Raw genomic sequence first — 26,374 nt, 5'->3', positions numbered from 1 at the left:
CATCTTGCTTTCCGCTTGTTATTAGTAGATGCCTATTGCTTAGATTTTGCATCGTATTTCCTTTTTGTATGTATTTGCTTATCCAATTATATCTTATTTGATACCTTGAAGTTCTTTTTATAGGTGTACTAATTTGTGATCACCAATAAGAGTGACATATGTTATAAGTAGCTATGTATAGAATTCTTGCTGATTGTATCTACTTAATGATTTATCCATTTTTAAAACTTGGTCAAGTTTATTTCCATCCAAGACTCTCCTTTGCAGGTTTTGAATTCATAATCATGGAGTTTTTGGTCTAATCTCCCACACTATTTACAGATTGTGAGATGCATTCTATAAATTTCTGCCAGCTGTATAGTAGAGTAATAGGAAATGGAAGGAGGTGGATGAAATAGACATCCTTGGCCATATCATTATTATCTTTCAACTTAGTCATTATTTCTTAATTTTCTAATATTGAGAGCTTATGTTAACTTCTAAGGCACTGTTAACTGCATCATGCCATCTAGATTTTGGTCTGTTCTATTTTTCCCCATTCCCTCCCCTCTGTTATAAGTAATTATTTTTAAACAGATCCTTTTCTTAAACTTATAATATTTAATTCAATTCAATTTTAGGCAATGTCAGAGAAGTGCAGCAATGAAGAAATAAATGGTCTTCAGAATGTGAGAGAGAATCAAGAAAGTGTTTGGACACAGACTGATAACACTTTATCAGATGATAATAAGGAGGTATTTGATAAAAGAAAATTTAAAGTAGACTGTGATGTGCTAGTACGTTGGACTGATGGATTATTTTATCTTGGAACCATAATTGAGGTAAAAATGTAAATATATTTGTTCTAAATTTTTTTTTGTTATGTCTCTAAAACATAACAAAAAAATTGCATGTCTCTAAAACTTATTTCCATGTTATGGCTTAAAATCTTTTGCCATGATTTAAAACTGTGTGTTTCATTGTATAGTAAATGTTAATTTACTATACAATGACGGAAAAAAACATGAAAGGATAGTATAAAATACCGATTTCCTAATTCTCAGAGTTCTGTTTTGTTTCTACTTAAATAAATATATTAGTTTAACATGAGGAATTTAAACCTATCAAGATCTTTTGGTAAGAAAAGTTCTTTTCAAATGGCATATTAAAATCGATTTTATATGTTAATATGAATGCAAAAAAATTCTTTTAACACTGTCATATTAAGTTAATTTTATGAATTAATTCTAAAAAGTGAGAAAAATAAAATAATTCCTTTTACATGTTTTATTATTATTATTCATTAGTACTGTATTAATCAAGTCAAGTCAGGTCAAAGGGATGGATTCATATAAATCCTAAAATCTGCTACAGTATACATACCCCCCCCCCCCAAGTAAGTTTTAATGCCATTATAAACCTTTTTAAGACACTTTTCTTAATATCTTCTTATTATTTATTGTTTACAATATTCTGTTGGATTTTTTTTCTCTTCCTTCTAAAAACCATACATTATTTGAGCGTGATTGGTCACGATTGGAAACTGTCAATTATCGTATTTTTTGATAGATAATGTGCACCTAATGTATAATGCACATCCCGACATTTTCATCACTCCTTTTGATGTATAGATAACGCGCATGCGCCAACTAGTAGTAGAGTTAGAAAGTGCAGACAGAGGACGGAGGAATTCTTTAAAAGCACGTGTGTTGCTAGTAGCAGTGGTTCCAAACTGCCACCGATGGTGATTTTCAAAAGAAAGACTGTTCCAAAAGGTCGTGATTCCAAAGATATTGTTACTGCTAATAATAAAGGTTGGATAAATTCTGGGGTTATGAAATTTTGGTTGGAGAATGTGTGGTGAAAGAGAAAAATGGCATTTTTCAACCGAAAATCTTTGTTAGTGTTGGATTCGTTAGGGCACACACATGACAGCAGAAATTAAAACAATTGTAAGTATTCCAAATTGGCCGTTATTCCAGGTGGTTTTTAACAAAAAAACTCCAACTCCTTGATCTTGCAGTAAATAAACCATTCAAAGACAATTTGCAGGCTAAGTAGGAAGACTGGATGATGAATGGCATTCATGAATATAACAAAACAGGGCAGATGAAAAGAACTTCATATAAAGATATAGTTATGTGGATTGTAGAAAGTTGAGCTGCTGTAAGTGAAAACTGTGTTAGAAATGGTTTCATTAAACCACAAGGGAATGCAGTGGTGTCCGGCGACAATGATTATGAAGCTGAAGAAATACCGTTAAATTGCGTTAAAAACAAAATTTTTAACTCAATTGATTCTTTCAATATGGAGTCTGATGAAGAATTTTTTGCATTTGAATAGTCTAATGTTCAATAAATATTAAGTAATACTTTTACCTTAGTTTTGTTATTACATTTGATTTACCTCTTATACCTTTCAAATGTATACCGCATATGTTCATTTTTAACAAATTTAGACTTTTTTGTGTAGATAACGGGCATGTTATCTATTGAAAAATATGGTATTCCATGAGACTTGTGACTATTTTTCTGTTTACTTGTTAATTGAACTTGTTAAGTGTATAAGAGTGAGTTTAACTCTTTAGGTACAATGTCTGGAAAATTTCTGAGCTTAATTTTTTTAAGCTGTGAATCAATGACTGGAAATTTTACAGGGTCACTGGATTGTTTTTTCTTTGCTAAAGATTGAGGACAGCAAATTCTTGTTTCAGTTTAGGTAAAAAAATAAAAAAAAAAGTTGGATAAAATGAATCTGTCAGATTCATTTTTGTTTTATTCAAATGTCTGCAGATTATTCCAGGACTTTGGCAGAATGGTATTTATTGAAATTTGTTATTTAGAATCATTACAAAAATTTATTGAGCCATCCCATTTTTTTTTTTTTAATCTGGTCATTTGCATCTGGAGGGGGGGGGGCAATGACATTTATTAAAATTTGGATAATATGATGTACACAAAAATTGTCCATGCAGTTCAGTTTATGATTTCAGTTGATTTTGCCAATAAAAATGTCATTTCAAACTAATATTAAAAATTCTGCATTGACTGTATGGGATTTAATGAAATTTGCTATTTATAATCTTAAATTTATCAATTCCTTTCAAATTTGGTTTTAATTGGATCATTTTCTCTGACAAAATTAGAAAAAACAAAATTATTTGTCTGCATTATCTTTCTTTCTTTGAGTGCCATCTCCTATTGGAGGTCGGCTACTACCTTGGCAAATTTTGAGCGATTCTCAGCTATTCTGAGCAGTCTCTCAGAGTTCATACCAGTCCACTGTCTGATATCTGCCAGCCAAGATTTTCTTCGTCTTCCTTGTCCTCTTCTTCCATTTATCTTCCCTTTTATAATCAATTGAAGTATCTTATATTTTTCATTACGAAGATGTGTTTTCACATTTTCTGTATATTCTTTTTTGAATTATTTTCAGAAACATTTTGAGAACTTGACTCATTAGGCTGATCATTCTATAGCCATTACAAGTTTTCGCATTTACTTTTTTAGGTAGCATGATGAAGGTCGACTGTAACCAGTCTTGAGGGATTATGCCTGTGTCGTAGATCTTATTAAATAGCTTTACTAATATGTTAATGTTGTCACCTTCTAATAACTTTACTATTTCTGCCGGTATTCTATCTGGTCCTAGGGCTTTACCATTTTTAGCTGAGTTCAATGCACATTCTACCTCTGATTTTAGAATGCATGGACCTTCCATATGTTCATAAGTATTTTCTGGGTTCTGTCTGTCATCAGTAAAGAGTTCTTCTATATATTTCACCCATTCTTGTATTTTGTCATCCTTTTTGGATATAATTTCTCCCTTTTTGTTTCGAAGGATACAGAATTGTTTTTTCTTATATATACCTGAGGTCTCTTTCATCTTTTTGTGTAGATTAAAATTGTCATGTTTTTCCTGTAGAATTTCTATTTCTTTACATTTTTCATTCATCCAGATTTCTTTTGCATTTTTGATCTTGTGTTTAATAATTTTCTGAATCTCTGTATATTTTGTTGGATTATGATTTTTATATGATCTGCGTTGATCCATGAGAGAAAGAATTTCATCAGTCATCCAATCTTTCTTTTTTACTGCTCTATTAGGACATAAGGTATTGGTACATTTCTCTATGAAGACAGATTTCAATTTGTCCCACGATTCATCAACCCTCATGATGTCATCATTCTTGATAAGTGCTAGCTCTTGATTCAGATCTTGACTCAATTTGCTTCTTATCTCTGTGTTTTTTAATTTTCCCAAATCAAACCTTTTTTGTTGATGTTTCTTAAGCATAGCTTTCAGTCTAAGTTGTAACTTTGCCACCAGTAGGTTATGATCAGAAGCAATATCTGCACTAGGATAGGTTTTTGTACTCTTTATAGAACTTCGAAATCGTTGATTAATTAGTAAGTAATCAATTTGGTTTCTGACTATATTCCCATTATTATCCTGTGGTGATCGCCAAGTATACAATCTTCGAGGTGGTAGCTTAAACCATTTGTTTGTGGTCTGCATTATATAAGTCAGAAACATATGGCATGCTAAAATCAATTCAACAAAATGCAAGGTAGAATCATTTTAGAATGAAAGTTTGTGATATTTATACAAAAGAGAAGTATTAGAAGATTATAAATTGAAAACTAAAGATCAAGACAGACAAACAGTAAAAAGAAAACATCAAAAATGGACACCATGTCATAAAGCAAAGGTAAAAAAAAATTAGCAAAAGAAAAGAAAATGGCATGTAATATCTGCAAGATAAATCAGTTCATATATGAAGAATTTAAAACAATGCAAAATAAAATAAATAATAGGATAAGAAACATTAAGAAAAAATTGATAAAAAAAATTTTATGATACTCAAAGAAGAATGTGGAGAATAATGCGAACAAAGCAAGAACAAAATGAAAAATTTAAGTAACAAACATTGGATTAGATAAATAAAAACAAACAAACAAATAAAAAATTATGTTTATGTGATCTCTAATCAGGTGATTAGAGATCTTGTTGATTAGGTTGAAAGTGATCTTTATATTTTGTTAGCGAAGCAACCTTGCTATTTTTGTCTGTGACTGATTGTACATATCGGAGAATCACTGCTTCTCTAAAGTCTTGGTTTCTTGTTCATCTGATTGTTTTGGAAGTTAAGATAGGATTTTTTTGATTAATGTTCTATTGTAGCTCTGTTCTGTTGTATTGTACTGTTCTATTGTATTGTAGCTATTAAAATCAAATAATGTTCTCAAGAACATTATTTGATTTTAAAATGATCATTCTTTCCTGTTTCAATTTTGCAATCTCTCCTAGTATGATTCCAAAATAAGATATTATAGCAAGTGTAAAGAGAAGCCTTCAAAAAATTCTGAGAGACACTGCTGATTTATTTGAATGCAAACAGCTTCCATCCTTTTATAGACAAAACTTCCTACTAATAATATCACAAAAGTAGAACAAACAGCTTTAAAAAACATTAAGAAAGACAAAAATAACTTAGTACTGAAAGCCAACAAGGGCAACTCAGCAGTAGTATTGAACTCAGTAGAATATAGTATTGAACTCAGTAGAATACATAGAAAAAATATCACCCTCTAAATGACACTAACATCTATGAAAAGTTGGGTCATGATCCTACAGGATATTTCCATAATAAGGCCAACAACGTAATAAAAAAAAAAAAACATGCTGAACTGGTCTGAGGGGAAAAAAAAAAAAATCTTGAATCTAGACACCCTCTGGTTCCAAGAATATATGGAGTCCCTAAGCTGCATAAGCATGACTTGCCGTTGAGACGAATTGTTGGTGCAAGACACTCCCCAAATTCTTTGCTATCGAAGTATCTAGCAAACCTATTAAGCCCTTAGATTGGATAAACATCCTCTTGTTTAAAGAATGCCATACACTTCATAGAAAACATCAAAGACATGACAGTGGTTCCTACTGATATACTTTCAAGCCTTTGAAGGCTTCTTTTTACACATAGTAGATCTGTTCACCAATGCACTAAAAACAGAAACATGTAACTATTACAAGCCGTCTTCCCACCAGACACAGTGGATCTCTTTAAATGCTGCATCAATAGCACATTTTTCAAATTCCAAAATGAATATTTTGAACAGAAGGACTGGCAATGGACTCTCGCTTCTCTCCCCTGTTAGCAAACCTATTCATGGAGTGATTTGAAAAAATACTTGTGATATTTTTTTTTTTGTAGAAAATACTGGAAAGCATATTCCCATGTCCCCTCTCTCTACAGAAAGCCTATTCAGCAAAAACCATTATCAGTATTTCAAGTTTTCCATTAACAAATGACGAGATTACACAGTCACTTCTAGAAACTTAGTTTCCACAATAAATCTTCCTTATTAACATTGATAGAAGTCTACACAGTATCCCAGATTATATGGCTAGTAGAGCTTAGAGCAGTGTCACTCACAAAATATTTACAACCTTTTTGTTGAGTTGGATTCTTTTTTTTAATATAACGTCCACCCATAAAAAATGGTAAGTTTATAGTACATTAATACCATAGTTGAGTTAAGAGTTTTTGATTATTATTTTATGGTATTTAGAAATCAAACATGGAAATTTTTTCAAGCCACTACGAACCTCCAGTAAGCAGAGCAGTGATCTCGCACAAGCCAATGAAATTCATAACCGACAGCTAAAGATCCCAGCTGTTTGGCTTAACCATGCTTGCAGTTTTTTATTCAATTAAAAAAATGCATACTTAGTTAGGCAAAAATCATCATCATCATCATCATCATCAAATTCCTGCCATGTACCCTCAAGGGGTGTACAGGATATGACAGTACTACATGAAAAAATTACATCATTACTAACTTCCTATCTACAATTTTCCTCCAAATCAGTCTGTTACTTGTCAAGACTCCAACATTATCAGATCTTATATTTCTATCGTCTAAGGCACTTTGTACCGTATCAATCCAACTATATCTTGGTCTTCCTCTGGGTCGTTTTCCTGCCAACCTGGCAGAGAACACTTGTTTTGCTAATCTTTCCTCTCCCATTCTATTTAAGTGACCATACCATCTGAGATTAGCTCTGCTAACGCATTCCTGGATGCTGACAATGTCAAGTTCTTTCCTAATATCCTCATTTTTAATATGATATTGCCATTGATGCCATCTGTTCACGCCTCTAATCTTTCTCAGGACTCTCATATCTGCGGTCTCTAGTCTTTGGTCAAGTGTTTTACTTCTGACCCAGCTCTCAGATCCATAAGTTAAAATTGGTTTGAACACAGTCTTGTATACAGCTAATTTAGTGTTCCAACTAATTTCTTTCTTATTCCATATGAATTTATTCAATTGACTTCCCACGATACCAGCTTTGCTGATTCTGTTGTCTATTTCTATATTTAGTTTACCATCTTCAGTAAAAATTGTGCCTAAGTAGCTGAAATGTTTTACTTGTTCCACAGGTTCTCCATTCACAACACAGTTGACATTTTCAATGATTCTGCCTATTTTCATTGTCTTTGTCTTTTTATTGCTGACCTTCATACCATATCTATTACAACAGCTATTCAATTTAGTCACAGAGCTGACATTAACATGTCCAATTTTGATGTCAGGTTTAATACCACATTCCTTCATAATGTGATCCATATAGATAATGAATAACAGGGGGGATAATGTACATCCTTGTCTCACACCAGATTTAACATTAAACCATCTTCCTGTACTTCCTTCAATTCTAACTGCTGACTCACAACTCAAATAAAGACTAAGTATTGCTTGATATAATGCCCCATTGACACCATATAACTGCAGCGTATTGAATAGCTTCTCTCTTGGCATCTTGTCATATGCCTTTTCCAAATCGACAAAACTTAAATACAGATCTTTGTTATATTCCCATGCTTTCTCGACTATTTGTCGTAAAGTGAAGATCTGATCCTGACAGCCTCTATTTGGCCTGAATCCAGCTTGTTCTTCACCAAGCTTTTCTTCCACAATTCTTCTCAACCGTTTCTCAAGTATACTTGCATAGATCTTGCCAGGAACACTCAGTAGGGAAATACCTCTGTAATTCTCACATTCAGTTTTATTTCCCTTTTTATATATGGGTACTATGAGAGCTCTACTCCAATCATCGGGAATTCGTCCCTCTGTCCAGGCTTTCTGAACTATGTAGTGCAGCCACTGTAAGACTCTTATACCACCATACTTCAGCATTTCTGGTCGAATATCATCTACTCCTGCTGCCTTTCCACATTTCAAGCCTTTGATGGCTTTTTCTACTTCAAGTATGGATATGTATTCCTGACTGCATGCCTGGTCAGTGTTTTTTATCACTGTGCTGTCATCACTGCTTGTTTCATTTAGCAGTTTTTCAAAGTAATTACTCCATACTTCAAGGATATCTTTTTCTCCTGTTTTCATTTCACCTTTATCATCTCTAATTCCTTTTACAGCACTCTTTCCTCCATTCCTAAGCTTCTTCAACAACCTCCAGAATATTTTGCCACCTTCTTGATATTTATTTTCTATATTCTTGCCAAAGTCCTCCCATGACTTTTGTTTAGCTAGTTTTACACACTGTTTAGCTTTCTTACATTTGTCTCTGTATTCTGTAAGAGTAAAAGCTGCCTTATTTGCCAGGAACTTTTGATATGCTTTCTTCTTTTCCTTCACTGCCTCTTTAACTTCCTGTGTCCACCAGGGAGTTCTGATTTTTTTATCCTTGCACACAACCTCACCACATGCCTCTCTGGCAGAATCAATCAATGTTTCCTTCAGAGTTTGCCACTGAATCTCCAAGGTTTGATTCCTGTTCTCAAACTCTTTCATTTTCTTTTCAATAATATTTCTGTATTTTAGTCTACAGTTCACATCTGAGAGCTGCTCAACTTTTATTCGCTTTAAAACTTTCTTACATGTTATTCTTTTCAATATGAAATTCAATTTTATCCTGCTCAAGACTAAATAGTGATCACTTCCAATTTCAAATCCTCTGTACACTCTGGTGTCCTGCACCAAGGAGAAAACATCACTATCAACAATAACATAGTCAATGAGACTTTTCTTATTCCTAGCCTCTTCTCTCCATGTGAATTTGTGCACATTTTTATGTTGGAACATGGTTTTAGTAATAACCAGTCCATGTCCTGAGCAGAAATCCAACAGATATTTGCCATTATTATTAGCTTTGCTCTTTTCTCCAAATTTTCCCAAAATATTTTTGTATGTCTCACAATCATTTCCTACTCTACTATTTAGATCCCCAACAAGGACCAACTTTTCCTTTTTCATTGTGTCAGTTGCTTTTTCTAAAGCCTCAAAAAATTCCTCCACTTCTACCTTAGTAGAACCTTCTGTGGGACCATAGGCACAAATAAGTCTCATTGTCCAGTTCCCCATTCTCATATTTGCCCACATTACTCTACTTGAGACTGACTGCCATTCAAGAAGATTAGCCTCGTATTTTGTGTTGAATACTATGGCTACTCCTTCTTTTCCTTGATTGTCATTGCCTGAATATAACATTTTGTATTTATTGCTCAGAAAGATCTCACCAGTTTTGGTCTTTTTTGTTTCAGTCACCCCTATTATGTCGATCTGGTACTTATCTAATTCCTCAGCTAGCTCCATTTCTTTGCCATTCAGGCTTCTTACATTGATAGTACCGATCTTTAACTCTGGTGATGTTGAGTTGGGGTTTGTTTTCAGATTTGTTCCAGTAGCTGACTTTTCGCTGTTCGCCCTGGTTCCCTGGCGAAAACAACGGGGGCCTTGTTTAACCGGGCGACGCCCCAGCCGGCATGAAATTTTGTCATGTTGTACCATCGTTTTTTATTTTGGTTTAACCAATAAGAATACAATTTGGTCGGCTAAATCCCAAATTGCCAGCCCATCTTCGTTCGTTCAGTATCAAAGTAGATACCCAACAGGGTGCACCACGAGAAGGTGAGGATTGGACATTAGGTCAGAAGCCCTGGTCGGTTCTCCGCATTCCTTTAAAGGCTATGTGGAGGTCTCCTCTCAGTTATACAGCTTTGACCCTTAAGCACCCCAAAAATCATTTCTTTCTAATTTATGCAGGAACAAAATTAAAACTCTCATTCTTCTTAAATAGATCAACAATCTCATTATAACCAGGTTAACATTGGGATAAGTATTAATAACACAAAGCCATATCATACCAGGATTAAAAATATCATCATCAGAGACCTTCATGAAGTCAAGGATTCATTGAAAGAGACCATATGTCACCCATCCAGCTCTCTTAATTCATTCACAGTAGAGGCAATCACCACTTCAATAGGCAAGCTGTTCCATTCAGTTGCTGCTCTGTGAGAGAAAAACCATGCTCTCACCCCCTTCTTAATTGCCACAAACTCAATTCTCATGAATGATCCCCCCCCCCCCCCCCCCAGTTGTCCTCTTCCTATAACAAAAATTCTAACAGCTGGTATTATATGGCACCCTTTCAGAAATTTATAGTCTTCTATCATAATCACCCTTTTTTCTCCTGTTTATTATTGTCTGCAGTCTGCATACTGTCATTATGTTCTCATCTTTCTAACTCTTCTTTATCCCCTTGTAACCCAGGAGACCAAATCTGTGCACAGAAGGCCAGATGCAGTTCATTCAAAGCCTTTGTCAAGATACAAAATTACTTCCTTATCATGTCAGTCATATCATGAATGCTGAAATGAACATTGACATGTTTGTTTCAGCATTGCATGATACGATTGAATTTCAGTTGAATATGAAACTTTTGCTATGTGACTTTGCACTTTAAATTCCTATCCATCATGACTCTGAGATCCCTATCTTCATCATTTTCTCCAAGCATAATCCTACCAACATAATACAGCAGTCCCTCGATTAGTGCGCCTAATGCGTTCCTTAAAAACAGGCACATTAATCAAAAACGCACTAATCGAATATAATAACCTGTGGGAAAATGTATAATCCGTTCCTCGGATTTCTTTTTTTTTTTTTTGACCCTTAATTTTTTTTATAAAAGAATTATGGTATGTCTCAGGGCCTAGTTAAAGGAAAACCATGAAGCTGAAAGACAATAAAACATATTCAGAATATAAATTTATTATTCTGCTTCTTAACAAAGAATTGAGCTAACGTAGTTTGGCAGGCATTCTGTTTCTTTTTTTCATACAACTGACGGTATGGCCCTATTGCCTCTTCTGCAAATTTTTTTCTCTCTTCACTAGGGTTGGTCTCTAAGCATTGCTGCTTAAAAACTTCAATTGTACAAAAACTATTTTCAAATTGTTTCTGTGAAACTTCTTTGGGCTTGTCAGTAATTAAATTTTCTTCAGGATCTTCCTGCTGCGTATCTAAATTTAGCAGGTCGGAATCACTCAACTTCTCAGAATGAGATTTAACTAACTTAGATTCATTTAAAAAGCCTCTAATGTCATTTGCACAATGTGGAAGAATGTGCTTCCAAACGGCTTGCATATTGCTAGGAGTAATTTCATTCAACTTTGCGACTTTATAACCAGGCTGAGATTTCTCTGATTTGGCTAGAAAAGTCTTGGAAGGCATTCACTTCCAAAAAAAAGGCCGGTTTCATCGACATTAAATATTCGTTGATCACAATAGTCTCCTTCTTACACAAATTCTTTTACTCATGATTAAAGGTTAGGAAAGTAATTTAAAATAAAAAAGTAAGGAAAACAATTGCAAGCGATATGATCAGCAAAATGCTATGTAAAGCAGACGACATAAATTTTGGCGGTAAATTTGGAATTTGGGTATCGAAAACGCACTAATCGGGGGCGCATTAATCGAGGGATTGCTGTATGCCATTGGAAATCCTAAGTGCATAATTTTACACTTACTAACACTGACCTGACAGCCAATGTCATTTGCCCACAGTTCCAGATCATATTCAAATCATTCTATGTGCTGGATATCAGTGGCATCCCTGATAGCCCTTCCTATATTTGCATCAACAGCAAATGAATGAGCATTTCCTTTCGGGTCCTACCCAATATCATTAATGTATAGATTGAATAACACTACCTCAAGGACTGATCCCTGGAGTATTCACTGGTCATCATAAATTGGACAGATTTACACCTTCCCCATATTGTTTTATGATACTTGTCCATCAGCCATCTGCTTATCTATCAATAGCTTATATTCCAGTTCTGTATCCTCCAGTTTATGCAACAGCCTTTCATGTGGTATTCTATCTAGTATCAAATTCTTAAGCAAAGTCCTACAGTTTCATAGTGTATATGTTCCCTTTATCTGTTTCAGCTGTAACATTATAAAACTATAAGCATATTGCTCAGACATGTCCTTCCTTTAGTAAAGTGCTATGCTTTTCTTTAGTAAACCTTTGTTGTTCCTTGCAATTATGGCTGTCAATCCATTTTTGTATAAGAGTTCTTACTAGTTTCTCTAAAGTTTTCAGCACCACCCTAGAGATGACATCAGAATCCATACCTAGTTGATGCTATATAGTAGTTACCCTCATTACCACTTTGTTTATTGGAGACCTGAAATAATTAATGCCTATGTTTGATCTTGAGTGGAGTGAGAGTCTCTTCTCTCTCTTTGCTCATCCAGTGTGAGTGATACAGTGGAGATCAAGAAAACTTCCATTCACAAATAAAGCAGTTCTAAATGCTGGCTTGTAGATAGTAATGACCTAACCAGTTATTAATTAGTTGGACCATGGTTCAACTTCTGTCTGCTCTGCCATTTTGCCTGGTGAGAATAGTTGAGATAATGTTTGTGTGTTAGAAATTGGGAAGGGGGTGGAAACTGTTGAAACCATGTTTGCCAACATTAACTGTGAAAAGATAAACAAATAATTATAGTATAGTGTCACTGTATTTAAAACAGTTCTAAAAACCAAAAATATTAAAAAAAAAATAATAATAATTTCCACAAAAATGCTGCAAAAAAACGTCTCCATCCAACACCATAAAACACAAATGTAAATTATATACAACACCCCTTTTACAGGCATCTAGTGCTCTTATTTTTGATTGAACCTTAGTTATAACAAGTCTCTGTACATTTTGACTACCCATTACACTTTCTATTATTCTTTCCACACAAGGATGACATATCACATGTGTTTTCTTTGTGTCAGAGAATCAGATCTGGAATCTTCTTTTGGACTTTTTTTTTTTTTTTTTTTATTGCTAAAAGCTTTCTTGCCATATTTATCTGCTGTTTTTAGTGCTTCTCCATATTCTAAAAATCACTCTGTTCTCTCTTTTTACTTCTTATTCCCAAAGTTTCATTTTTTACAAGCCCAGTTACCCAAAATGGAGGTAGTTTTTCCTGTGATTTTTATGTCTGCCACTTCAGCTGGCTTTCTTTTTCCAGTTCTGCTTGCTGGTAAGATATTTGTTGTAAGCAGTGTTCTATCAGAAATCATCCATCTACCAACTAGAACTCCAGATAATACCTTCACTTTGCCAATACTCTTGATTTTTTTTTTCTTTTTAAACCAATTATTATTTTTCATAACATATTTTAACAGTATTACGACACCAAACAAATTAAATTATAAATATGCTATATAATATTAACTTATATTTTGCTGGAGCCTCCGTAGCTCACTCAGTATAGACGAAGTCCTTTGGTTGGAAAGACCTGGGTTCGATTCCCATCAGTGATGTGAGGAACCATCTGGTCTCTTTTGACTAAAGGTGAATTAGCACCTTAGGGGGTTTTTTCACCTGGAAACTCTGGTTTTTCGTTCCCCAGAACAAGCAATTCGGCCCTCTGAACACACGTGGATTATAGTCATGAATACGTCCCAGCTATATGCCAATCCCAAGTCCGGATTAAATTGGGGGTTGGGGAAAGCAATGGTGAACTATCCTGTAAAAATCCTACCAGGAATACTTTGTGGGTAATACCTACAAAATTCACCTACAGTCGGAAACGACTGAAAGGGGAAACCAGGATATATTTTGCTGGATATCAAACAACATGTTATAGTTTGCACATGACAATGAGTAAGTGAAAGAATTCAAATTGTCATCATCATCATAATGCTGATTATAGACCATATAGGTCTGTTCCAGTCTCATTATCCATCCAATACTTTTTTTGAAGTCTACCCTGCCTTCTCTTTCCAATTGGCTTATACTTCAGTATTTGCTTAGGATATCAGGTGTTGGCCATTCAGTTTACATGTTCTATCCATTTTTGTTTATAATTGTTTAGTTTTTCTTCTATTGATTTTGTTTTTAGTTCTTTAAAAATTCCTCGTTCCTTTTTATGTGTATTTGGCAGTTCTTCTCATAAATCTCATTTCACTTGTTTTTATTCTTTATTTTGTTTGTTTATTGCTCAAATTTCACTGCCATATAATAATGTGGGCACTGCTAAAGTATTATATACTTTCAAGTGTGTTTCTTTTTGTACTATATTTATATTGAGTGTTCTATTTATCAGGCCTATAATCTATAAAAATTTTGAAGTTTTTAATTTTATGTCTTTTTCTCCTTCATATGATATTTCATTGTAACAGACTAAAAGATCTAAAGTCCTAATATGGCACCGTGTAATGTTGTAAAAAAAAAAAGAAATATTAGAAGTACAGAAAACAAGTGCACAGGAAGATATTTACATAAACAATCACATCATCAAGCCCAACAGTATGGAATTCCAAAATCAATTACACAAGAGCTAAGTATTTGTTCTAGTGATACAACTCTTTCTGCAGAACTCAACTATCTTCGCCATGGCCAATGGTTACAACTCCTACAAAATAAATAAAATGCTACATGCCTGCTACTCCTCCTCCCCAAACACACAAGAACAAAACACTATTCCATATATCCAAGGTACATTGGAAAAGATAGCCAAAGTACTAATAAAATATAAACTTCACAACATTAAAACCAGATAATCTTGATGCCACTTAATCTGTCAAATCATGCCTACTTGGAGGAAGTCTGGGCATAGTGGTGTGCATGTACAGGGGATGCAATTGAGTCATTTGTGGGCAGGAGGCTGGTACTACTTTTGTGTGAGATATTCATGAATCTCTCTATCTTTCTTTTACACATGTGCATGCGTGTGCACGTACACACACACACACACACACACACACGTGCATTCTGCATTCTCTGTCCCGTGATTACATTTCTGACATCACTAGCTATGCAATCAAAATCTCTCACAGTATAAAAATACAACCAAAATATTAAGCAAAAACTCCACAATAGGTTAATATTTCTATTAAGATGTGTAGACAATGGTGTCATCCCTTGTTTTTTGAAATTACACCTCACTGCTAAGCAAGCATTAAGAATTTATTAAGCATTAAGTAAAGTGACTTCTGTACACCAATGTACAGAAGTCACTTTACTTAAAAAACATATAGCACACATAAAGTATGAGCTTTCAAAAATAGACAGCCTAACATTTTCTTCTTCTTGGCTTTGCGTGTTAAGCAATTGTTTGCCTGTGGTTTAAAAAAGTCTTCTGCCCATCTCCTCCTGGGTCTTCCTCTTGATCAGTGTCCCTTTGGTTTATATTTCCAGGCAATATTTGGCCATCTGTCTTCATTTTTATTCTTTCTATGTGGTTTTTCCAGTTCTTTCTATATTTTGTGATGTCTTCTTTTATGTTAATTATGGATAATTGTTTTCTTCTTTCTTCATTTCTTTCCTTGTCTATTTTTTTATACCCTGCAAGTGGTCTTAGGAACTTCATTTCTGCAGCTTCCACTTGTCTTTTATCTTGTTTTCCCCAAGTCCATGTTTTACTGCCATATTTCAGAATTGGTTTGGCTATTATAGATGTATCTTCTCTTCTTGCAGACATTTTGAATTTGGACAGACTTTCATATGAAAAACGCAATGCATTAGTACTGTGAGTAAAGAAAGAATGAAGAAGAAACTTCAAATACATATCTAGTCTGATGTGACCATTTTTTCTTTATACGTGTTGCACACAGAAATCACAGACATTTTTGCCTAATTTTACCATTCACAAACCAAAATTAAAATAGCACAACACATTTTAATAGGAATTCGAGCACCAAAATTTCATTAAATTCTATCAAACAAGAAATGAATTATCATTCTGAATTATTTTGCCAATAAAACACTCCCTAACTAGTAAAAAGGAAAAAAATCTTTCAACCAGTCTTCAACCTGATACTAAAAATTATTCCAATAAGTATAACCAAATCATTCATCTGGTTAGCTTTGTCACTATTTCTGCCATTTTTCAAGAGCTACAATGATTTTAATAATTTTGGTAGATAAATTTCCTGGTGTGAGGCTACCCCTCTCCCCATGCTTATTGAAAGCCTGAAGTGTCATGAAAAAGATCCATGTATGGTTTCTGGATTATCTAACCCTTAGCCTGTCCATATTACTAATTTACATTAGGTTTACAACTTTTTGTGGATAGTTTTTTTTTTTTTTATATTAACAACAAACATAAATGAAAATATATCCAAGAGCTTTATTGAATGGTGGTACTTTTGTAGAAAATCCAATCGGTGTGTCAATAGTTATAGTGCACTTGATGAGTCAGTTTACTGCTTTTGGTGTGTAGGGATTATAATCTTCTTTTGCTTAAGTGAGTCTATTACTGGTCCAGTTATAATTGAAAAATAAAACTTTTAATATGATCCTGAGCACTAGATTTCATTAAATTCTGTTGGATCAGCATGGAATTCAAATAAGTTTGTATCATTTTGTCAGATTTTGCCAAGAAAAATTATTTGATTGGAGCAAAATCAAACCTCATAGAAAGCATCTTGTGTACATTCTGAATCCTAAATTCTAAATTGTATTACATTCCATCCTCTCAAGAGAAGGATTATTGCTATGTATAATTTTGAAACCCTATCAATTATCTGACTGAAACAAAAAATGGAATATCTTGACAGATTTTTGTAATGATTCCAAACATCCAGTTTCAAAAAATTTATCCAGTTGCAGCTTAGGAATAACTTGTGTATATATGGACAAAATGAATCTAATAGGTTAATAGGTACTTATGCATCTTGCAAAGATGTAAATAATAAAATCAACTCATGTAGAAAATTTTACATTGCTATAAAAATTCACTCACTATAACAAACTACTGAAAAGTCCCACCCAGTGCCCTATAGCTAGAATGATATATAACCAGTGGTGAGCTATGGAAATTTTAACAAAGGGCTCGCATCGTCGAGCAAAAAAAAAAGAAAAGGCTAACTAGTCCTTATAATGTTTATATTGCGACTTTGTAGAGCCTCTGACAGATATGATAATTCCTGTAGGATATCAATCATTAATGCTAGATCTTTTAAAAATTCCAAATTGAGATTGTCAGTTTAAAAAGCCTTTATATTTATCGTTCGATGCGAAACACACGGCCGATCTTTAAAATTTCGATACCAAGGTCTTTTTGCAATCGTATTTAATTCTCGTTGATTTTTTGGTGATTGATGATAAAAAGCATATAATTTATCTGTAAATATTTCAAAATGATTTATTTCTTTTAATGTTTTTTATCGAATCATCTAATGCTAATTGTAAACAATGAGCAACGCAATGCCAAATCTCAACGTTGGGAAATTTTTGTAGAAGTTTGATTGCAACGCCTGATTTGTCTCCTAACATTACACTAACTCCATCAGAACAAAATGCAATGAGATGATTTTTTAAATAGTTATCAGAAAATCCATATGAATTTAAAGTAGCAATTATAGTAGCATGTATATATTCTGCAGTGATATTTTCCAGTTCTACAAGATTATTAAACAAGAAGAACAAGGGGCTCGCAAATTTGAGAAAAATTTAACAAAGGGCTCGCGTGAGCCCCTTTTAGCTCCTGTGGTCCTTGCAAATTTGCTATAGTGAGAATCATCTATAATAATAGGGTATGTGCAGAACTACAGTAAATAAAACCATGTATATTTGGATTTCTGTGGACATGTGCTGGGTTTTTGTTAGCGTGCATTGTTTTCTTGGGCTGTAGGAAAATAAGTAGCGAAGAAAAACTTTCATTGATTTGATTAAATTTATAACAACTATGATTACACTGGACAACAAAATTTTATAAAAGTCATGCCCCCCCACCCCCAGATTAATTTAGTCATTTCTTATAGATTTCAAGGTGCTGAACACGAATATGACAGTGAAAATGCAAAATTGGCCAGTTTGTGAGAGATCCATAATAGTTTCTTATATAATAGAGTAATGCGCACTTATCACATATACTGGTAAATGTCCACTTCTGCATCCAATGTCACTTTGCCTGTCGCTTGTACAGCTGCTCAGGATCATGTCTGGTGAGCATCCAACAGTAGTCAGCCAACATGGAAGTGGACCACTTGTCCTGGTATCATTTCTCCATCATTGCAGTTTCCTGATGGAAATGTTCACTGTGCACATCACTAACCATGCTGCGGTTGTTGGGGAAGAAATTCAAGGGAATGCAGCAATTGTATTTTTAAGGACATGTTGCAGCCAAGTTTGTGATACAGAGACAACAAGTCCTCAACCAGTTCCTTGTAGTTTTCTGCCCTGACATTTCCGAGGAAGTTAGTTGACACCAGATGAAACATGTCCCAAGCTTTTTCTCATCATCCTGTAGCAGGTTGTCGAATATCTTGTCAATGAAGAGTTCTTGGATCTGAGGACCCACAAAACCTTCCTCTTTAATTTTTGCTTCACTGAGTTGAGGGAATTTGTCAGCAAGGTACTTGTAAGCTGATCCAATCTGGTCCATGGCTTTTATGAAGTTTTTTAATGCTGAAGGCTCAGGAGAACCTGACATCGGTTCACCTCCGTCCTCATTGTCCTCTGAATCAATGAAAAATTCTTTTGAAGGTTCGGGAATGGGAAGTCCTTTGCTGTGCAGAACTGGTCGGTGAGCAGATATTCGGATATGCTATTGTCCACTTCTTTTTCCTCGTGATGCCTCCCTAAACAAGTTGTACCATGCAGAAGTAGCAGTCATTTGCAGGATTGCTTCTCTCTCTCTCTCTCTTCAAACTATAGGAACAGCAAATGGCATCAACTTTACTGCCTTTCAGCTACTTGGGAAGATTTCTAGCATATGTGTGGGCCCAAGCCTTGTCCTGGTTCCCGATCTTACATCCGAAATAAAAGCTGATATACCTTTTTCACTAACAGAGTGATGGCTTTTTTTCTCGCTTGCAAGTATCACTTCCCACCAAATGTAACAAAAGTTATTTGCACTATTCACACAAGTACAAGGCATCACTACTGCTGGATTTACACTGCAGGGATCACTTGTGTAGTACTTATGACGCAGGAATAAATGGGAGTAGAGCCCACGAAGTCGCACAAACACTTGCTCATCCTATGAGACTTCACTTTATACTAATTATTGCATCATTTTACAATAGCAATGACTCAATTGCATTGCATCAGCCAATGATGCAGTTGCTCCCGGAGTGTTGCATATGATTGGTTGATGCAATATGAAGAGATTGAAATACAGCGTTGCCAAACAATACCTATGAACGCAATGCAGACTGAGTTTTTCCTAAACAAGAGCCAATCAACAGATTTTATTGTCATTTTCATGTTCAGGACATCGAAATTAGTAAAGAATTGCTATTTTCATTTCAGAGACAAATTGTGTGTGTTGTGCAGTGTTATCGTTGTTCTACACTCAGAGACATCAGCATATAGCATATTCTAAATCAAAGGTTTTTATGTTTTTAAATTTTATACTTTTTTAACATGTCAGTAATTTGTGTAGGAATATTCCTTTATAATACTGTCATTAGTAAGTAATTTCACACTAGAAAAATATCTGAAATATCCATATGAGGATGTCCCCGTAAGTGTTGCAGGGAGATTCTGAGATTATCTTAATACTAGGTAAGTGCGTTGCAATGCTTTTATCTTTCAATTTATACTGAGCTGTTTTTGTCTCTACAAGCCCAGAAGTGGTTATGGTATTTGCAGTTTCTTTCTTTTTTTTTTTAATCTTAAATATCATATAATTAAAAAAAAATTTTTTTTTTCAGGTTGATGAAGTATATCAGCGATGTGTTGTGAAATTTGAAGATGATTCCCAGTACTGGGTTGTCTTTAAGGATGTATTTAAAGGTTGGTGTGTGATTGATTCATTATTTAGTTAACAAACTTTGATAAAATTTTTTGAGGGGAGAAGTTAAAAAAAAATCAAAGATTTATAAACTAGCATTTTATAAAAAAAAAGCCACTTTTACTTTTGACTTTATTGACAATCCTGATCTCAATACTAACATTGTCAGTGACATACACCATTACTAACAGTCATGCAACCCTGATCTGTTACTTATCACTGAACCGCAACTGGTTTCATCTATGACTACAGCTCAGTTGAACTTTCATTGCTATGTCATATGTGCTGCCTTCTGTAAAAAGTAGGGGAGAATGTGCTTTTTTCAGTTCTGATGTTTCATGCCATTTCAGAACCCAGAATTCCTTTTATATGATTTTTTTTTGTCTCAAGATTTGTTACCTCATTTGATGCTTTTATATTGCTCTCCTAATTCTAAAAATCTACTGATCTTTTTGATTATTTATTTGTGAAAGTTGTTTACATACAGTCTTCACTACTCAAATAGTGAGATAATATTCTTTGAAGATGACAGCACTAATAATTCATTCTTACTCCACTTTCTCTAACTTCACAGATCAAACTAGAGAAGAAGCTGAATCGTTTGCTATCAGTAATGATCTGACACAAATTATTCACTAATCAACTAGAATAATCAATAATCCTCCTCATTCTCCCAACAGCTTTGACCTTTTCTTAATCAGCTTATCTTACCTTACAAATACACCACAGTCTTGTTCCTGTTTCTTTTTCTACAGATCAACATTCTCCCAGCCATCCTCATATCCTAAGAAACTACAGTGCTGCCATTGGGATGACTGTTGGGATTATTTCTGTGTTTCTTTTCCATGGTTTGATTATTGTTTTGCTCTCCTGATCCTAGCATGTTGGAATAAGTGCTTTCATTCCCCACTCAACTCAAAAAAACCCTTAGCCCTAGTTCTCCAACAAATATATGAAAGCAGTCAAAGACCAAAATAAATTCAATGGTGCAAGTTGAAACTCCACCTTCTCACTTGGCTTAATCTATAGCTCATAACAACTGTAAAAAAAAAAAAAAATCCCTCAACAAATCCAAGGCTGACTTCATAAGAGCTAATGTACTAAGCTTTTCTCCTGCTCAAATTTCAGTCAAGCATTCTGGCTCCTCACCAAGGCTTTTCTGCAAAATGTTTTCCTTATCAAGTTTCCAAAAGTTAGATGACTAATGCAAATCTCCTATTATTCTGTGAACTACCAACAAGATGCCTTCTCTGATCTTTCATCAGAAAGACATCAGAAAAGTACTTTATATAAGTCATATTCATCTGGCATCTCTTCCATGCTGTTGTGGGTTATGGAGTCGGTACATAAAACCTTGGACTCTGACTCCTCAATTTATGGTACCTTCGACTCAGACTCCAAGTTTTCTAGCCATTTCTCCATTTAAGCCTAAAAAGGCTGGTTGTGAAAGGATAGAGATATGCTATTTCAATGATGTGGTTTTTAAACTTTTCTGGTGTTATGATAACTTTGTCAGATGTAAAGAATCTTGGTAGTTGTGTTTGGCCTCCAGTAGATTTCTGATCTTTCTTTAGCCCTGAAGTAGAGGGAATGTTTTTATTGCTCTCTTTCTCATTCACAGCTTGTAACACTTTAGGCTGCAAATGTCTTTTTAAATTTGATGCTCTAGTAGGTGCATTTTTATCAGAACCACAAAAACTACTAAATTTTGCATCACATGCTTTTTCACAATCGCCATCTTCTATAAGACATTGACACACACACACACACACATTATATTTCCCATCTGTGTTATTGTAAAGTGTTCAAAAACAGTGGACTCTGTTGATACTTTTTTGCCATTGTGAATTTTTTCATGGGATGCTGCTTTCACTAATATAATATATATTATAATAAAATGTTTTATTTTGAAATTTGCAAAGAACTTGAAATGAAAATATAACCTGAAAAAAATAGGTCAACTAAATTACTATCTGTGAAATAGGAAATGTTAACATATTATTTATATTACAATTTAAATTCATTAGGAATCGGAGTTGGTACATTTTTATCGACTCAGACTCTAGTAAACCAAGAATTGCTTCTGATTCCAACTCCGACTCCACAGCTCTGGAAGAGATGCCAGATAAGTATGACAAAAGTACTCTCAAAAGTGATGGTAAAGATCATCAGCAACTAGCTTCTTTGCTACCTTGAGACCCATCAAATAATTAGTAATCACCACTATGGATTTCACCATTTTCATTATATAGCAGACTTCCTTTTTTGAAGTAACTTGTGGTTGCTCTTGATATTTTCAAAATATTTGATCGTGTCCTTCATTGAGGTTTTCTCACCAAGCTACAGTCTTATGGTTTCCTCCTGCCCTTTGTGATTGCCAGTTTCTTATCTGGTTGTTGATTAAACGTCTTGGTGGATGGATGGCTTATTCTCATCAGATTTCTTTATCATTGTAGAGTACCTTAGGGTTCTGTGCTCTTGCTTATGCTCTTCCTCCAGTGTATCAGTGACACCTCTTTCTCTGACTTTCAATCCTGTCCATTGTTTTGCTGATGACATTCCTTTTCTCCATTTGAGAAACCTTTTAGCACCCAAATGATTCAGGCTTCAAGGTTGTACATTACCAATGTCTTAAACACTGATCATCTTACTATTATCAAATGGGATGAAGATGATCTATTGAATTTCAGTGCTATTAAAATAGAGTCCTGTCTTATTACTTAGAAGAAAGATCTTACTTTGCTCCCTCTTACTTATGATAATGCTCTGATTTCCAGTCAAAATAATTTTTCTCTTCTTGAGCTGACTTTCATATCTAGCTTATTCTGACATAAACATATCTCATCCCAAAGCTCCTCAGCCTCCAAAAACTTTTTTTTTTTTTTGTTGTTGTTCAAAACACTACTTCTCTTTTGCTCAACTCCTCACTTTATAAATCCTGAATCTGACCTACTTTAGGATTTTGTTCTCATATTTGGAATAGTGCACTCAAATCCTCCCTAAACATAACATTTTTGATTGTATACAGAAAAGAGCAGTGTATCTAATAGGTGACTCATCCTCCTCCACACACACTCTCTCTCTCCCCATTCATTTTCTCATAGATGCTCTGTTTCTGCATTATACTTTTTTATAGATACCTTCATGGGTGTTTTCCATTGATCTAGTCACTACCATTCCTCTGCTTTCCTCTAATGATGTAAGAAGATGAGCAGTTCACTGGTCAACTTCCATGCATTAACTCCAAACATATTGAACCAACATTTCATCTTCTTCCATCATTCTGTCTACCTCTGGAACAGCTTTCTCCATACTGTTTTCTGCAATGAGTACACCCAATGTTCCCTCTAAGCTGTGTGCATGTGCGCATGCACACGTTTTACAACTAGCGCACAAAGCAAAAAATATGCGCACACTAGATTTTCAAGATGAAATTAAAATTTATTAATTAAAGAAGTTCCACCTAAACATTAATCTATAAATTCTTTAAAAAATACGGTAACTTGGCAATGCTCAAGCCTATAACCTCTAATTTTTTATTACATTCTCAAAGTTGCACAAAACTTATAAATTATTAAAGTAACCCTATTTGAGGCTAGCAATTTGATGCCAAAGTGAAAGAGGTGTGGCTTAAATGTGTAATTTTTAAGTAGCATATAGAATGGTGTGCAGTTTGTTTACATCTCAGGCCTGACTCATGGAAAATTCCCAAACGTGATTGACTGATCAAATTAGTTCAAGATCATGACGAATTAAAACAATGGTTTCATAATTTTAATAAAAATAATTAAATACTTTTAAAAACTTAAATTAGAGTACAATTAAAAATATTGTTAGCGTTTCAAAATTCTCTAATTTTTAAAAGGAATTTTAAAATAGTAGACTAAATAATAACATTTGCGTACATGCATTGAATACAACCAAGTTAATTAAATCTAGCCTCTAGGCATATCTTTTAGCTCTTGTGTTGCCCTCGGCAATGTTCAGTGTTCAGCTTTTGCCTTCCCAAGTTATTCAGTGAATAGTGTACATTTGTAAATTTATAAAAACAATAAAAAACATTCTTCAAATAACAAAATTGCAAAAAACTGATGCACCATGTCGAAGGAAGCAAAAGGTGTGAAGTGAAAACGAATATCTGCTATATCTGCTAGCTGCTTTAAAAGTGAATGGCTGGATGAAATAGTGAAAAACTGCTATGCCAAAAGCTCATGAGTTGATAAACATTCAGCTGCATGAAATATTTAAGTATGATACTACAATTGGTGTTGCTTGTATTTATTGTCGTAATGCAAAGGTTGCTGGGGATTTTGCTAATGCGAAGAAGTTTGATGTCACTTGGAAGTTGGACTTTTTGAAATGCCATTTGACAAGTAAAATACATCTGGATGGTGTACACAAACTTAGGCAACAAAATTGTTCATTGCCAGCTGCAGGAGTATTGCGTATGCTACATGAAAGTTCAGATGACCGAGAGAGAAAATGATCAAACCCAGAGCAGAAGTTCTTATTGACAGTGTCTTATTAGTTGTTAAGATGAATAACTCTTTACTTTCAGTTCAACATATTAATGAACATATGAAAAAGTATGCCAACTCCCAGACAGCTGGCAAAGCAAAAATCATGCATTTGAATTTCTTGAAACAATCAATTTAATTGTTGAAAATGACATGTTTGAGCAAATTGCATCTGCAAATTTCCATACCTTAACCATTGATGCTGATATAACTGTTAACAAATGTCTCATTCTTTATTTTAAGTTTAGACCTAAAGATTGTAATGAATATAAAACATATTTTGGCGAAATAATTCAGTTGCAGGCATGTGATGCCTCCTCCATTGTGTTAGCTATTAAACAGTTTTATCAAGAAAAGAAACTTGATCTCCAAAAAATGGTGATGTTTACCTCTGATGGAGCTGCAGTGATGCTGGGCAAAGTTAATGGTGTCGCTGCAAAACTTAAATTACAAGTTCCACATCTTGTCCAGCAACACTGTGTAGCTCACCGTGAGGATCTGGTAATCTGTGATACGTAGAAGGAAATTAAAGTAATCAGAGATATTGATACATTAATGAGAACAGTGTACACACTCTTTTCTCGTTCCACAGTGAAAATACATGAATTTAAAGAAATTGTCGAAATCGTCTGAAAATGAAGCTATTGCCTTCAGACCACTCAATGAAGTGCGGTAGCTAGACATTTTGCATTACAGGCAATAATAAGAAACTATGAGGGACTGATCACATATTTTGAAAAAGACAAATGAAATGATCCTGTGGTTAATTATTGTCACAATAAATTAACTAACGTGACATTCAAAGTAGCTGTTAATGTTTTAAGTGATGTTTTTGAAGAAATGGCTTCCCTGTGCAAAATCTTACAAAGGAGTAACCTTACACCACTAGACAGTCATCATTTTGCCAGAGGGAAGATTAACAAAATCAGGAATCAGTATTTAGAAGGTGATGCTTGCTGGAGTGACAGAGTAAATGCTTTACTTAAACAAGAAGAGACTGAACCACTAGATACTAGACCCCTGTTAAATTTTATAAATTGTTTATGTGCACATTTAGAGGACAGATTCTCTGAGAATGAGAATAGAAGAATGGTCAGTGTTTGATATCTCCTCTATTTCACATTGTGATTTCTCATTTGGTAGTGAACATATTAATGCCCTTTGTCTTAAATATCATGATTTTCTGGATGATACTACAGAAATAATTAGCCAGTTTAATGATTTCAAATTTTCTGTAAAAAAATTAAATGCAAAATGATATCAAATTTTACACAAATGGTTGTATTTGCTCTTCAAAATGAGCAGTTTTATGATTTGGCAAAGTTAATGGATATTGGAGGAACCTTCCTTGCATCTAGTGCAGACTGTGAGTGAGGTTTTAGTCTAATGAATAAAATAAAAAACCAACTTAGAAACCGTTTAGGAGAATGTCATTTGGATATGCTAATGAGAGTGAAAAGTTACCAATTATATGGAAATTCAATTAATTTAGATAGTGTGTATAAAGAGTGGGTGAATGCCAAAGACTGAATATTTTATTATTTATGTTTAGAGTTATTTGCAAAGTTAGAAAATTTAATGAAAGGCAATCAGTCACTAGTGTTATCTTTTTTTTTTTACTTTATTTCTTACTTCTAATCAGATCAATATTAAATACATGTAAAATATATATGTTAGCTCTGTGATTGATGTCACACAACTTACTTGGTGATGGTAATAATACACACACTTAGAATCCTATCTAGTACGGTCAGTATCGTGTTGGCCTCGCATGTGTGAAGTCCCCGGAATGAGTCCTGCCCAAGGCTTGTGAATCGT

The 26,374-nt window shown here is 34.2% G+C and overlaps 1 protein-coding gene across 1 annotated transcript in view; it reads left to right on the top strand.

Annotated features, from left to right (window-relative positions):
* Nucleotides 1–26,374, top strand: part of LOC150104099 (metal-response element-binding transcription factor 2-like) — a 171,659-nt gene that overhangs the window by 12,119 nt on the left and 133,166 nt on the right. The window contains exons 2-3 of the mRNA XM_090396400.1: nt 621–821; nt 19,960–20,041. Coding sequence (XP_090252526.1) covers nt 624–821; nt 19,960–20,041 — 280 coding nt within the window. The 5' untranslated portion in view covers nt 621–623. The remainder of the gene's footprint in view (nt 1–620; nt 822–19,959; nt 20,042–26,374) is intronic.

This window comes from Typopeltis vanoorti, chromosome 8 (assembly GCF_054136105.1).
Source record: "Typopeltis vanoorti isolate ZY-2024b chromosome 8, IOZ_Tvanoo_1.0, whole genome shotgun sequence".
Classification (NCBI taxonomy): Eukaryota; Metazoa; Arthropoda; class Arachnida; order Uropygi; family Thelyphonidae; genus Typopeltis; species Typopeltis vanoorti.
Note: the sequence above shows the minus strand (reverse complement) of the source record. Positions and strands in the feature narration are given on the sequence as shown.